The sequence below is a fragment of the Culex pipiens genome, chromosome 3 (assembly GCF_016801865.2).
Source record: "Culex pipiens pallens isolate TS chromosome 3, TS_CPP_V2, whole genome shotgun sequence".
In the NCBI taxonomy this organism is placed as follows: domain Eukaryota; kingdom Metazoa; phylum Arthropoda; class Insecta; order Diptera; family Culicidae; genus Culex; species Culex pipiens.
Genome location: NC_068939.1, coordinates 127,930,997 through 127,946,319, shown reverse-complemented (window position 1 = coordinate 127,946,319; position 15,323 = coordinate 127,930,997). Strand labels below are relative to the sequence as shown.

Here is a 15,323-nt window from a genome sequence, read left to right as displayed (position 1 = left end):
TTGCTCGGTTGAGATTTGAAGCGCTCTAAATCTACGACAAGTATGTACTAATTTGAACGACAAACTTGTTCAAGAACTGGTTAACTGGAACATAAAATCTTTTCAAAATGGCCTGCCGGAAATGAATGTCGCAAACGCTTGGCCGAGTCCGGATTAAGGCTGCTGGGACGTAGATCGAGTTGGGGGACATCTCACGTGCCTGGAGTATGGCAAGTAGCAGCCGGAACCGATTTCGAGCTTGCGTCAGGAGCGAGCCCTCACACCGAGTGGTCCTTCCAGCTTTGCCTGCGGGATAAATGAAAATTCTCATCACTTTTCCAGAAAATTTTCCCCGTTTTCTTACCTTGCAGAACATTCTCGGTAACGCGTTAATTTTTCTCGGAACAGACGGATTGCGGGGTTTTTCTCGACACCACCGGGAAAATCTTTCCGCACGTCGTAGGGGCTTGTTCCGGATCACCAGGTCATTTGTGTAGAACGATTTACACCTCTGAACCGTCTCGACGACAGGATGTCCAGACCGTGTATCTGGAACAACGGGAACAACGGAAAAGTTGTGGTTATACTTGGCCGAAGGAAATTATGGTTTCGAAGCGAAAAACACTTAAATTCTGTCCAATTGTCAGCAACTTACCTGAATACGTGATCCGGGACATCCGTTGACCGGTTGAAAACGATGGATTCGAAAAATGGTCCGTTCCCGTAGACATTTAGAAAGATTTCGCAGAAATCTTGCCCGAACAGGTTCAACCATTTTGCTGGTCCACTTGTGTCAACTGAGCTTTTTTACTCGACGGGTCGTTCAGAAATAACGTTCTTTGAAAGGTCAGACAAATATAACGTAACTTAACATTGAAAATAAGTTTTATTTTTATTTTAAAGTTTTAAAATTCTAAAAACTTCTGAATTTCAATGAAAATAAAGTGCAATCACTGAAAATACGTTTAAAAAGCATTCCCAGCGCATAGGATTATTCTCAGCATGTTAATTTATTTGAAATTCTAAAATTCTAAAATTCTAAAATTCTAAAATTCTAAAATTCTAAAATTCTAAAATTCTAAAATTCTAAAATTCTAAAATTCTAAAATTCTAAAATTCTAAAATTCTAAAATTCTAAAATTCTAAAATTCTAAAATTCTAAAATTCTAAAATTCTAAAATTCTAAAATTCTAAAATTCTAAAATTCTAAAATTCTAAAATTCTAAAATTCTAAAATTCTAAAATTCTAAAATTCTAAAATTCTAAAATTCTAAAATTCTGAAATTCTAAAATTCTAAAATTCCAAAATTCTAAAATTCTAAAATTCTAAAATTCTAAAATTCTAATATTCTAAAATTCTAAAATTCTAAAATTCTAAAATTCTAAAATTCTAAAATTCTAAAATTCTAAAATTCTAAAATTCTAAAATTCTAAAATTCTAAAATTCTAAAATTCTTAAATTCTAAAATTCTAAAATTCTAAAATTCTAAAATTCTAAAATTCTAAAATTCTAAAATTCTAAAATTCTAAAATTCTAAAATTCTAAAATTCTAAAATTATAAAATTCTAAAATTCTAAAATTCTAAAATTCTAAAATTCTAAAATTCTAAAATTCTAAAATTCTAAAATTCTAAAATTCTAAAATTCTAAAATTCTAAAATTCTAAAATTCTAAAATTCTAAAATTCTAAAATTCTAAAATTCTAAAATTCTAAAATTCTAAAATTCTAAAATTCTAAAATTCTAAAATTCTAAAATTCTAAAATTCTAAAATTCTAAAATTCTAAAATTCTAAAATTCTAAAATTCTAAAATTCTAAAATTCTAAAATTCTAAAATTCTAAAATTCTAAAATTCTAAAATTCTAAAATTCTAAAATTCTAAAATTCTAAAATTCTAAAATTCTAAAATTCTAAGATTCTAAAATTCTAAAATTCTAAAATTCTAAAATTCTAAAATTCTAAAATTCTAAAATTCTAAAATTCTAAAATTCTAAATTCTAAATTCTAAAATTCTAAAATTCTAAAATTCTAAAATTCTAAAATTCTAAAATTCTAAAATTCTAAAATTCTAAAATTCTAAAATTCTAAAATTCTAAAATTCTAAAATTCTAAAATTCTAAAATTCTAAAATTCTAAAATTCTAAAATTCTAAAATTCTAAAATTCTAAAATTCTAAAATTCTAAAATTCTAAAATTCTAAAATTCTAAAATTCTAAAATTCTAAAATTCTAAAATTCTAAAATTCTAAAATTCTAAAATTCTAAAATTCTAAAATTCTAAAATTCTAAAATTCTAAAATTCTAAAATTATAAAATTCTAAAATTCTAAAATTCTAAAATTCTAAAATTCTAAAATTCTAAAATTCTAAAATTCTAAAATTCTAAAATTCTAAAATTCTAAAATTCTAAAATTCTAAAATTCTAAAATTCTAAAATTCTAAAATTCGAATAAAGCGAAAAAACTATTTAAAGTATTTAAATTAATTAAAGTATTTAAAGTATTTAAAGTATTTAAAGTATTTAAAGTATTTAAAGTATTTAAAGTATTTAAAGTATTTAAAGTATTTAAAGTATTTAAAGTATTTAAAGTATTTAAAGTATTTAAAGTATTTAAAGTATTTAAAGTATTTAAAGTATTTAAAGTATTTAAAGTATTTAAAGTATTTAAAGTATTTAAAGTATTTAAAGTATTTAAAGTATTTAAAGTATTTAAAGTATTTAAAGTATTTAAAGTATTTAAAGTATTTAAAGTATTTAAAGTATTTAAAGTATTTAAAGTATTTAAAGTATTTAAAGTATTTCAATTATTTAAAGTATTTAAAGTATTTAAAGTATTTAAAGTATTTAAAGTATTTAAAGTATTTAAAGTATTTAAAGTATTTAAAGTATTTTCAGCATTTTAAGTATTTAAAGTATTTAAAGAATTTAAAGTATTTGAAGTTTTTAAAGTATTTAAAGTTTTTAAAGTATTTAAAGTATTTGAAGTTTTTAAAGTATTTAAAGTATTTAAAGTATTTAAAGTATTTAAAGTGTTTAAAGTATTTAAAGTATTTAAAGTATTTAAAGTATTTAAAGTGTTTAAAGTATTTAAAGTGTTTAAAGTATTTAAAGTATTTAAAGTATTTAAAGTATTTAAAGTATTTAAAGTATTTAAAGTATTTAAAGTATTTAAAGTATTTAAAGTATTTAAAGTATTAAAAGTATTTAAAGTATTTAAAGTATTTAAAGTATTTAAAGTATTTAAAGTATTTAAAGTATTTAAAGTATTTAAAGTATTTAAAGTATTTAAAGTATTTTAAGTATTTTAAGTATTTAAAGTATTTAAAGTATTTAAAGTATTTAAAGTATTTAAAGTATTTAAAGTATTTAAAGTATTTTGAGTCTTTAAAGTATTTAAAGTATTTAAAGTTATTAGAGTATTTAAAATATTTGAAGTTTTTAAAGTGTTTAAAGTGTTTAAAGTATTTAAAGTATTTAAAGTATTTAAAGTATTTAAAGTATTTAAAGTATCTAAAGTATTTAAAGTATTTAAATTATTTAAAGTATTTAAAGTATTTAAAGTATTTAAAGTATTTATAGTACATAAAGTATTTGAAGTAATTCAAGTATGTCAAGTATTTCAAGTTTGTAAAGTATTAAAAATATTTAATGTATTTAAATCATTTAAAGTTTTTAAAGTATTTAAAGTATTAATAGTATTCAAGTATTTAAAGTATTTAAAGTATTTGAAGTATTTAAAGTATTTAAAGTATTTAAAGTATTTAAAGTATTTAAAGTATTTAAAGTATTTAAAGTATTTAAAGTATTTAAAGTATTTAAAGTATTTAAAGTATTTAAAGTATTTAAAGTATTTAAAGTATTTAAAGTATTTAAAGTATTTAAAGTATTTAAAGTATTTAAAGTATTTAAAGTATTTAAAGTATTTAAAGTATTTAAAGTATTTAAAGTATTTAAAGTATTTAAAGTATTTAAAGTATTTAAAGTATTTAAAGTATTTAAAGTATTTAAAGTATTTAAATTATTTAAAGTATTTAAAGTATTTAAAGTATTTAAAGTTTTTAAAGTATTTAAAGTATTTAAAGTATTTAAAGTATTTAAAGTATTTAAAGTATTAAAAGTATTTAAAGTATTTGAAGTATTTAAAGTATTTAAATTATTTAAAGTATTTTAAGTATTTTAAGTATTTAAAGTATTTAAAGTTATTAAAGTATTTAAAGTATGAAAAGTTTTTGGAGTATTTAAAGTATTTGAAGTTTTTAAAGTATTTAAAGAATTTAAAGTATTTATAGTTTTTAAAGTATTGAAAGAATTTCAAATATTTAAAATGTTTAAAGTATTTAAATCATTTAAAGTTTTTAAAGTATTTAAAGTATTTATAGTACTTTAAAGTATTCAAAGTACTTTGAATACTTTAAATTCTTTAAATAATTTGGATGCTCTCAATACTTTAAATACTTGAAAACTTTGACAACATTCAATATTTTAAATACTTTACATACTTTAAAAACTTGAAAATCTTGAAATACTTGATTTACTTGAAATACTTTAAATACTTTAAATACTTTAAATACTTTTAAAACATTTAATACTTTAAATACTTTAAATACATTAAATACTTTTAAGACTTTAAAATTTTTTAAATACTTTTAATACTTTTAATTCTTTTGATTATTTTAATACTCTTAATTCTTTTTATACTTTTGATACTTTTATTACTTTTAATACTTTTAATACTTTTAATACTTTTTATACTTTTAATACTTTTAAAACTTATAATACTTTTAATTCTTTTAAAACTCATAATACTTTTAATACTTTTTATACTTTTAATACTCTTAATAAAATTAAAACTTTTTATACTTTTAATAATTTTAATGAGCATGAGCATGAGCATGAGCATGAGCATGAGCATGAGAGACCACCCATGGTTGTCCTTCTCCGTTGCTGAACAGGACCGTAATATCCTATCAATACAACTGACCATACGCTTAAACGATCTAATGGTGTTTCCCTTATCAACAGCATGTATGAATGCGTTGAAAAGATAAAACATCAAGATCATTAGAACTAGATCTGAAGCAAATAGGTAACAGTCATTGGCCACCAACGGCGCCCGCCATGTCAGTTTGTAGATCTCGGGGGGATTGGGACGGGAATGTTAGTTAGCACAGGTTGCTACAAAGGGTGGGTTCTATACGATATCCACACCCCCACGTGTGCCGGAAAACTACTTCTACTTGGGATTTTGTTAGTGGGAAAGGGTAATGGCCAGGATTCATCATAAAGGATGATGATGCGACCCAATAATCAATAAATTTTGTTTAATGATGTGATGTATTATTCATTCTCAAGGCAAACAGTCGAAGGATGCGGATGAGATTATTCCCGGTTATTTGGTGTTGAGTTTAGCATAAATGATTCAATCTTAGACAGCCGGCTGTGGAAAGATAAAACCAAATAAAATGCGAAAACGCGAAACCGCTCGGAACGAAAAACACACACAATCGGGGGGAAAAAAAGACGGAAACGGCAACGAAAATCCGGCTTGTTTACCGCGACGCGAACCGTTCAAATTCTCCAAAGCAACTGTCAAACATCCCGAAATCACCCGGGTCGAAATACACACACAATCGGGGGGGAAACAAAGACGGAAACGGCAACGAAAATCCGGCTTGTTTACCGCGACGCGAACCGTTCAAATTCTCCAAAGCAACTGTCAAACATCCCGAAATCACCCGGGTCGAAATACACACACAATCGGTTGAAACAAAGACGGAAACGGCAACGAAAATCCGGCTTGTTTACCGCGACGCGAACCGTTCAAATTATCCAAAGCAACTGTCAAACATCCCGAAATCACCCGGGAAATACACACACAATCGGGGGGGGAAACAAAGACGGAAACGGCAACGAAAATCCGGCTTGTTTACCGCGACGCGAACGCGAACCGTTCAAATTCTCCAAAGCAACTGTCAAACATCCCGAAATCACCCGGGTCGAAATACACACACAATCGGGGGGGGAAACAAAGACGGAAACGGCAACGAAAATCCGGCTTGTTTACCGCGACGCGAACCGTTCAAATTCTCCAAAGCAACTATCAAACATCCCGAAATCACCCGGGAAATACACACACAATCGGGGGGGAAACAAAGACGGAAACGGCAACGAAAATCCGGCTTGTTTACCGCGACGCGAACCGTTCAAATTATCCAAAGCAACTCTTTTTATACTTTTAATAATTTTAATACTTTGATATTAATATACTTAAAATACTTAAAATACTTTAAATACTTTAAATACTTTAAATACTTTAAATACTTTAAATACTTTAAATACTTAAAAAACATTAAATACTTTAAATACTTTAAATACTTCAAATACTTCAAATACTTTAAATACTTTAAATACTTTAAATACTTTAAATACTTTAAATACTTTAAATACTTTAAATACTTTAAATACTTTAAATACTTTAAATACTTTAAATACTTTAAATACTTTAAATACTTTAAATACTTTAAATACTTTAAATACTTTAAATACTTTAAATACTTTAAATACTTTAAATACTTTAAATACTTTAAATACTTTAAATACTTTAAATACTTTAAATACTTTAAATACTTTAAATTCTTTCAAAATACTTTAAATACTTTAAATACTTTAAATACTTTAAATACTTTAAATACTTTAAATACTTTAAATACTTTAAATACTTTAAATACTTTAAATACTTTAAATACTTTAAATACTTTAAATACTTTAAATACTTTAAATACTTTAAATACTTTAAATACTTTAAATACTTTAAATACTTTAAATACTTTAAAAACTTTAATACTTTAAATACTTTAAAAACTTTAAATATTTTAAATAATTTAGATAATTTAAAAACTTTTAATACTTTAAATACTTTAAATACTGTAAATACTTTAAATACTTAAAATACTAAAAAAACATTAAATACTTTAAATACTACAAAATCTTTAAATACTTTAAATACTTTAAATACTTTTAATACTTTAAATACTTTAAATACTTTAAAAACTTTAATACTTTAAAAACTTTAAATACTTTTAATACTTTAAATATTTTAAATACTTTAAAAACTTTAAATACTTTAAAAACTTTAAATACTTTAAATACTTTAAATACTTTAAATACGTTAAATACTTTAAATATCTTAAATACTGTTTATACTTTAAATACTTTAAAAACTTTAAAAACTTTAAAAACTTTAATACTTTAAATACTTTAAATATTTTAAATACTTCCAATACTTCAAATACTTGAAATATTTTAAATACTTGAAATACTTTAAAAAATTTATATTCTTTAAATATTTTTAATATTTTAAATACTTTAAATACTTTAAATACTTTTAATACTTTAAATACTTTAAATACTTTAAATACTTTTAATACTTTTATACTTTTAATTCTTATAATACTTTTAATACTTTTAATACTTATAATACTTTTAAAACTTTTAATATTTTGAATACTTTTAATACTTTTAAATACTTTTTATGCTTTTAATACTTTTAATACTTTTAAAACTTTTAATACTTTTTAAACTTTTAATACTTTTAATACTTTTTATACTTTTTATACTTTTAATAATTTAATACTTTGATTTTTTAATACTTTAAATACTTTAAATACTTTAAATACTTTAAAAACTTTAATACTTTAAATACTTTAAATATTTTTTAAACTTTAATACTTTAAATACTTTAAATATTTTAAATACTTCCAATACTTGAAATACTTGAAATATTTTAAATACTTGAAATACTTTAAAAACTTTATATTCTTTAAATACTTTTAATATTTTAGATACTTGAAATACTTTTAATACTTTTTTACTTTTAATTCTTTTAATACACTTAATTCTTATAATACTTTTAATACTTTTAATACTTTTAATACTTATAATACTTTTAATACTTTTAATATTTTTAATACTTTTAATACTTTTAATACTTTTAATACTTTCAATTCTTTTAATACTTTTAATACTTTGAATACTTTTAAACTTTTAATACTTTTAATAATTTTAATACTTTGATATTTTTATTTTTTTTTATTTTTGCGAATCATTATCTGAAAATATTTGTAAATGAAAAAGTTTTATTCTAGCATTTATGTGGATCGATCATCAGAATCCTGTCGAGACAAGTCAAGCTTGAGCAGCTTCTCTCGAGAACAAAAGAAAGAGGAAAGTTCAGACTGTTAAGCTTTGAAGCATGCTTCCGAGTTTCAATATCAGATGGCGCAGTTGCGCACAAGAAGCTTTGCTGTCAGTTTAAGCTCATTTGTCCAAAGAAGTATCAGAATTCCTAAATTGGGGCAGCAAATTTAGGAATCGAGTTACTTCTCTGGCAGAAGTTGGCAAATTCCTATAATTTAGGAATTGGATTCCTTCTTTTTATTTTCAGTGTAGTTCTGCGTCACGCTACCCGTCTCACCAGCCTTTGCCGTTTTTTGTTTACTTTGAGAACGAGTGTTTCCACTTGGGCCAGAGAGCGACGTTTCTTCTTTCTTATTTCTCCCACTAGAGTTGGTTTTGGCAGACAATTTATCTTCCAGTTTTTTATTCTCACTCATAATATAATCTTTTAGCAATACAAATCCTTTTTCGTTCGTCTCGTTTGCTGTTTTAGTATATTCCCTTATTTGTTCCGTAATATCTTTTTTCATCATCTTTTCAGTTTCGTTGACCTTTGTCAAAATACTATTACAAATTCCCAGCACATTATTGTAATCACATTGAGACTTTCTGCAATCATGACAAAAATATTTCAGGCCTCTGTTCGTTTGCATTGCCTTGATTCCATCAATATTTATTTCGCCACAGCATTTTGGGTGCATTATCTTTCCACACGGTCCAAAACAATAAATTTTTTCATTCCCTTCTTTGATAGCCGCGGAACAACTTTTTTCGATAAATCATGCGTTTCGCGAACCACTAACTACACCGGTCGCGAGAATCAATCACGATTAACACCTGAGTCCAAAAAAAAAAAAGTTTACATCAATTTTTATACAATTTTTGTTTACACAATAAAAGTGCGTCTACACTGTACTATTGTACTGACACTTGGTTATGGGATCAGTTTAGGCCTGACTTCGATTTGTTTACTAAAAAGCATTTTAGATAATACCGATTCAACAACTGTTTTGAATTTGCTAAATCTCAGAACTCAGAAAAATGACAAAAAAATTGCTCTCAAAAAACTTGAAGCCTACACCGAGATTTGAAACGGCCACAAAAAAAATCATTTGTTACCTAATTCAAAAAATCTCAAAAATGTAAAGAATTGCTTGATTTTCTAAAAATAAAAATGCCCAAGACTGACAGTTTGTGTAAAAAATCGAATCGATCAACCTTTTCCATTGAATTTGTGTATTAAATATGCAGAGTAAGTCTGTTTGTTTTTGAGAGCCTTTTATTTAAAAATAAAGAAATAAAACAGCAATTCCCCACAAAAACAGCACGAAAAAAACGATTCTAAAATTGATCATATGGCCATTACGCCGTTTCAGGGTGATTCGTCGATTTTCACAAAAACCACATTTTTCAAAAATCATAACTCCACGCCATTTTAATCGATATAGCTGTCTTAGACGCAAATGAAAATTAATAAGTTAGACGTTAACGAAAAAAAAAGTTGAAAGTTTCAAAAATCCAGCCTAACAATTGAAAAGGCCGTATGAAAACTAGAAATGCTGTTTTAAAGGTATCGAGATGGATGTCTGAAAATATTTTTTTATGGGCCAGGGACCCCCAGGGCAATTTTGGGCAAGATCGGACCACTTTTTTCGAATCGTGCTGTTTATCTCGGAAATATATGGTCCGATTTTCAATGTCAAAAAAAATCATTCGTAAAATTTTCTTATTTTTTGTACAAGACGAAAATTATCTTGAAAGCATTTTAAATTCACGTCTTACATTTGAAAAAGTTTGGAAATTATATTTTTCCAGGAAAATTTTCCTAACAGCTAAAAAAAAATACAAAAAAAAATAAATTATAGTCCATGGTGGTGTCCACGTAGATTGTGGATGGTCCCTACAACTTTGACATCAAATCGATCAGAACCCCTCAAATTTGTGTAGAAATCTGGATTTACGATGTTAAATAGCTTTTTTGGGCATATCAATTTTGTATGCAAAGTTTGAGCCAATTAAAAAAAATATATTTTTCATTTTACGATGTTCCCCAGAATTGCTGTTTTTTTTACTCTGCTTATATTTACAAATTATAGCAATTCTCTGAGACTTCAGACAGCAATTATTTTTAGCATTTTTTAGTCTGTCCATACAAGTCTCCAACCGTTAATATAAAATGCTATTCAAATATTCAAAAATCCTTATCATAAGAACGGATTTTCAGATCGATTTGGTGGTGTGGTTTGGCAAAGTTGTAGATATTCCTTAGAACTTTTCAGAAAAATAAAACAGTCTTAAAAAAAATGCCCATAAATTTAATTGAACCATTTTGAAAATTCTTAATCTTAAATATGTTTCATAAAAAATCACACTTTTAGCCATAGCACAAGTTTGTTAAAAAAATGCAAAATTGTGATCTATTGAAACAAAATATTGTCAAAATTTTCAAATCAACCCTAACAATATGACGATTGTTGTGAGCCGCGCATTGCTAGAATCAGCATTTTTTTCTAAAATAAATACTTTAATGGTGAGCGGCTGTTTATGTTTGAAAAATTCCCACATACAAGCAGTGCTCGAGCAACAGCAATATCTAAAGGGTCATTCTTATGCAAAACCTTTCGAAAAAAAAAACATTCAAAAACACACGATTAAGATTAAGGGGTTAAACATTCGAAAAACTGGTCAAAAATGGTCAAAATCAGAACTTTAAACTGTTTTGTAAAATTCTGATAAAGCCGTTGCAAATATTTTTTGAATTTTATTTCCCTCGAGTCTGAACAAAGTCGAGGGGGGGGGCAAACAAATAAAAAAAACGTAAAAAATGTAGTACAAGCCACAGTTTTAACATTTGCATGAAAAAGTGTTTTAAAATGCATTAGACATCCACTACACAGCAAAAAATTACTGTGTAAAATCGCATGCAAAAGCATGCACATCACCTTTGTGAGCAAAAGCATGTAATATTGTATGAGAAAACGTGTACACAAAAAGTATGTACCGAAGAAAAAAAATCAGGTCTGCTCACCCCAAAAATAACATCCATCCGGCGAAAGTCATTTTGAAATTACCAAGTCCGCGCCCCAACCCACTCGGCTATCTCGGATTTTTTGCTGTGTAGCTTTGCAATCATAAGTTTACAAAATATGTTAAAATTGAAGAAAAATAAAATTGCGAGGAAAAAGTTTTTGCCAAGTTTTTGCGATGCTGTAAATTGGAATTTTATGAACATTCAAAACTTTTGAATCAAATTACAGGCCACCGGAAAATCCGGTTTTTTTTAAATTGGTATAAGTGCAAATTTTGAGCGAAATTGGTTGAGATTAACCCATTGATACCCGAGCCTAAAGTTGAAGAAAAAATGTTTTTCATGCAAAAACGACTGTTTTAAATCGCTAATAACTTTTCATGATCGAGTTTTACAGCTTTGGCATGTTCTACAATATTGTAGAGCATGAAATTTCCAATAAGCATCTCACTTTTGGGAATATTTCGATGGAAGTAGCGCAATGTGAAGACCAAACTGTAAAAAAATGGGTTTTCCATAATTTTTTTCGATTTTTCCCATACAAACTTCACCTTCGAGTATCAATGGGTAAATGTTGACCGATTTTGCTCATATTTGGCCCAGAGTTGGCCCAGAGTCCTAAAATAGCTCAAGGAACAATATTCAGCTTCTGGAGCGAGGTTTTGAGAAAAAGTTGAGAAAAAGTACCATATTCTTGACACCCTAATAGTCATGCAAAACAATCCTAGGGTAATATTAAATACCATAAGATCCATCGGAACCGGTTCCACCGATCTCCGTCAAGCTTGGTCAAGCTTGACCATGACTTTTAAAAATAATCAGACTCACGTTATCAACAAAAAATCAATTTAAGGTAGGGGAAATATACCCATTTTAATCACTCTAAGCCGTTCGACCAATTCTAATCACTTTTACCGTTTTCCGCTATTAAATCAACATTTTCAGATGTTTCAACAATGGAGAGTTGCTTGCTCACTTTTATTTGAGCTATTTATTACTTTGGAACAGTCGAAAACACTTTATGAAAGCTGTAATTCATGATCAAAGTGTGGATAGGCCGATAATAGAAATAGGCTTAAAAAGGTATGAAATTTATGTAAAGAACTTTTTTTTTTTAGAATGTTACTATTTTTTTTTTTGAGGGATCCTAAGCAATACCTACAACTTTGCCGAAGACACCAAATCGATCAGAAAATTCGTTCTCGAGATACAGATATTTGAATATTTGAATAGCCCTTTGTATGGACGATTGCCAAAATTGTATGGAGACTTGTATGAACGAACTAATAATGCAAAATAATTTCTTTGGTGAAAACGTTTCTTAATCCACTTAAAAAATGCAGACTTTTTGTCAAGGCAAAACTGTCAATATAAAGATTTGTTGCTTGTTACGCTAGATTTTATGTTTCAGCCTTTTTTATAAAACGGAAAAAAAGAAAAACGACGTAATGCTATTGTCTTTGTAGAATTGTCATTTAGGGAAAAAAAAGTTAAGGTTAAAAAATTGAAATAACTAAAAAAAATATTGAAATACCTTTTAATATTTTCTCATTTCTTTCTCAAATTTTAGAAAATAAACTTCAACTCACATGTTGACCCACTTTCCCACCAACTCTTAAAAAACTCTACCTTAAAGCCGTTCCTCTTCCCGGGGAAAATCCCTTTTTCGTCATCCACGACGTCGCGTTCGCGTTGGTGGTGATGGCGTCGCCTCCGGGCATAATTAAACGACGGGGCTCAAATGCAAAACTTTTCACCAGCCACTGGGTGTAGGCTGCCGTTGACGGCAATGATGACGACGGCGAGGTGTGCAACTGGCGAAAATCTAACGACAAATATTTAATGAGAATTTATAGCTTTTTACGTTGCCGCGGGCCCGCGCTTTTCCTTGGGAAATTTTACTCCAAGAAAATGCCATTTGCAAACTATGATGTTTGGTACGCGCGCGCGCTCACAAACAGGGATTTGGTGGGTGGTAAATTGAAAGAACGGAAAGATGTGATTTCCTTATTTTTGATATTTTTTGAAGTCAAGTTATTTTCTGTCCAAATTTGTGTCCACAACAGCGAAATGGCTGACAGTGAAATTATGAGAAACTATGTTTTCTATTAGGAAACTTGGAATAGTTTTCCGTTTCCCTGCTGACCAACTATGAAAGATGCAACTTTCAAGGGCCACCCAATCACCCGGTCCGCAGGTGGTGATGCTGTCCAATGCCACGGTTGCAAAATTTATTTAATCAAAATTTCGTTACACAGCAAAGTTTTAAATATCCCCGCCAACGTTGACAAGAGGGTGGATGCTTCTGCAGCTGATGCTTTTTCGAGTTTTGAGGGTGTGTTCAGATGCAAAATTCTGGCTGCTATTTGCAAAACGGTCAAAAGTTTGCGCCCAAAGGTTGATTGGGTTCGTTGCTCTAGGAGGAGAAAAGTTTCTCGTTACAGCACATGTTGGCCAGTGCTGCCATCGAGTGAAAAGTTACACTCATCGATCACACCAGGTCCATGTCATGGATTGCAATTAAATAGGGAATAAATTTCAATTTGACAGAAAGTTCGATTATTTCCTAACTGCAATTTAATACATGAACTCTAGGACAATTTGATGCATTCTTTTGTAAAACCTTTATGAATAGTTATTTTTTCAAGACATTTTTGTTTGGTTTCGAAAAATATAAGGAATTTTCAATATTTTCAAGCATCACTTAACCCACAATTTTCCCATTTTTTCTCCTTCTCATCCACAGCCGCAGCCCATCTGTAACCTGGAGGACCTGACGCGGGTCGTGGTCACCCGCGACGACGACGTCTCGAACACGGTAACGGTGTTCATCAACCCGGACCGCGTCATCACCTTCTCGATGGAGGACCGGGACGCGTGCGAGTTTGCCATCGTGCTCGCCGGCTACTACCGGTTGATGGCGGGTGAGTAGAACTGAACTTGGTTTTGACAAAAAACAATTTTATTAAAAAAACAATTTTATTAATTGAAAAAAAATCAGACTAGCAATTCCAGCCCAAATCAGATTTTTGTCTGATACTTTTGTACCCGACCCTCTCCGATTTCAATGAAACTTTGTAGACATGTTATCCTAGGCCATTTTTGTGTATATGGAGCCCGTTGCAATCGATAATGACATTTGAAAAGGGCGTAATCTATTTAAATATTTTTATATTTCCTAATTTAAAAATTAACTGTATCTCTAAGCCGTTGCAAACTTTGTCCTGCCCTAGGTCCTGCCCTTTTTAATTTTCCTGACGTTTAATGCTTGTTTGCTAATTCAGCCTTCTGTGATCAAAATTTGATTTTACGTAACTTTTCCCATACAATCTGCAGACTTTCCGGAATCGGTTCCAGAGTGGCCCAATTTGTCACTTTTTGGCGTAAGAACCCAACGCAACAAAGAGCACCTCGATCCGACGCTCCGTATTGAACTGATTCGCGTTCGAACAAAACCGTCGAATTTTTTTTATATATAAAGATAACATGTCTACATAGTTTAATTGAAATTGGGAAGGTTGGGTACGAAATTACAAGATAAATTCCTGATTTCGGCTGGAATTGCTGGTACACATTTTTATCTTAATTATTTACACTTTGAATTTATATTTCGAGTGATTATTTGTTTATTTCGAAGAAATAAGCATTGCAGTGATAAAAAAATCAATCATAAGATATTTGAATTTAAAAATTTAAAGGAAATTAATTTATTGTAGCAATGAAGTTACTTAAATCTCAGGATGTACACAATAGCTGTAAAAAAAAAAGTTATATTGAACATTAAAAATACAATTGAATTATATTAAATCAACGCAAAAAAAATGCATGGAAAAAATATTTTCATAGACCCTAATTAAATAACAAGATATAATTTTATTAACTAGTCTACTAAAATATTTTTTTTCTGCAAATCATTTCCCTGTAAATCAGATCTTTATAGCGAATATTTTTCAAAGTTGATGTTGTATCACCAACTGAAAACAATTTGACAATTTTGTCATGCGTTTTAATTAATATTTGGCTTTTGGGGCTCGACTAAAAATAGTTTGATTCTTATTAAATTTAAACGTACATAAACGCAAAAAATCGTCAATACTTAGACATTTTGAAATCTTATTATTGCAAACCTACTAGGCTTGTGT

General features: G+C 27.9%; 1 protein-coding gene and 1 long non-coding RNA gene across 3 annotated transcripts in view; one reads left to right on the top strand and one right to left on the bottom strand.

Annotated features, from left to right (window-relative positions):
- LOC120430524 (uncharacterized) overlaps nucleotides 1-15,323 on the top strand; it is a 444,462-nt gene that overhangs the window by 416,494 nt on the left and 12,645 nt on the right. For both annotated transcript variants that reach the window (XM_052711253.1, XM_052711254.1), the window contains exon 12: nucleotides 13,928-14,105. In XM_052711253.1, the coding sequence (XP_052567213.1) occupies nucleotides 13,928-14,105 (178 nt within the window). The remainder of the gene's footprint in view (nucleotides 1-13,927; nucleotides 14,106-15,323) is intronic.
- Nucleotides 100-390, bottom strand: LOC120427528 (uncharacterized). The gene is made up of 2 exons (XR_005606903.2): nucleotides 344-390; nucleotides 100-285 (listed from the first exon to the last, which is right to left on the bottom strand). It is a non-coding gene; the product is annotated as an uncharacterized LOC120427528 (long non-coding RNA).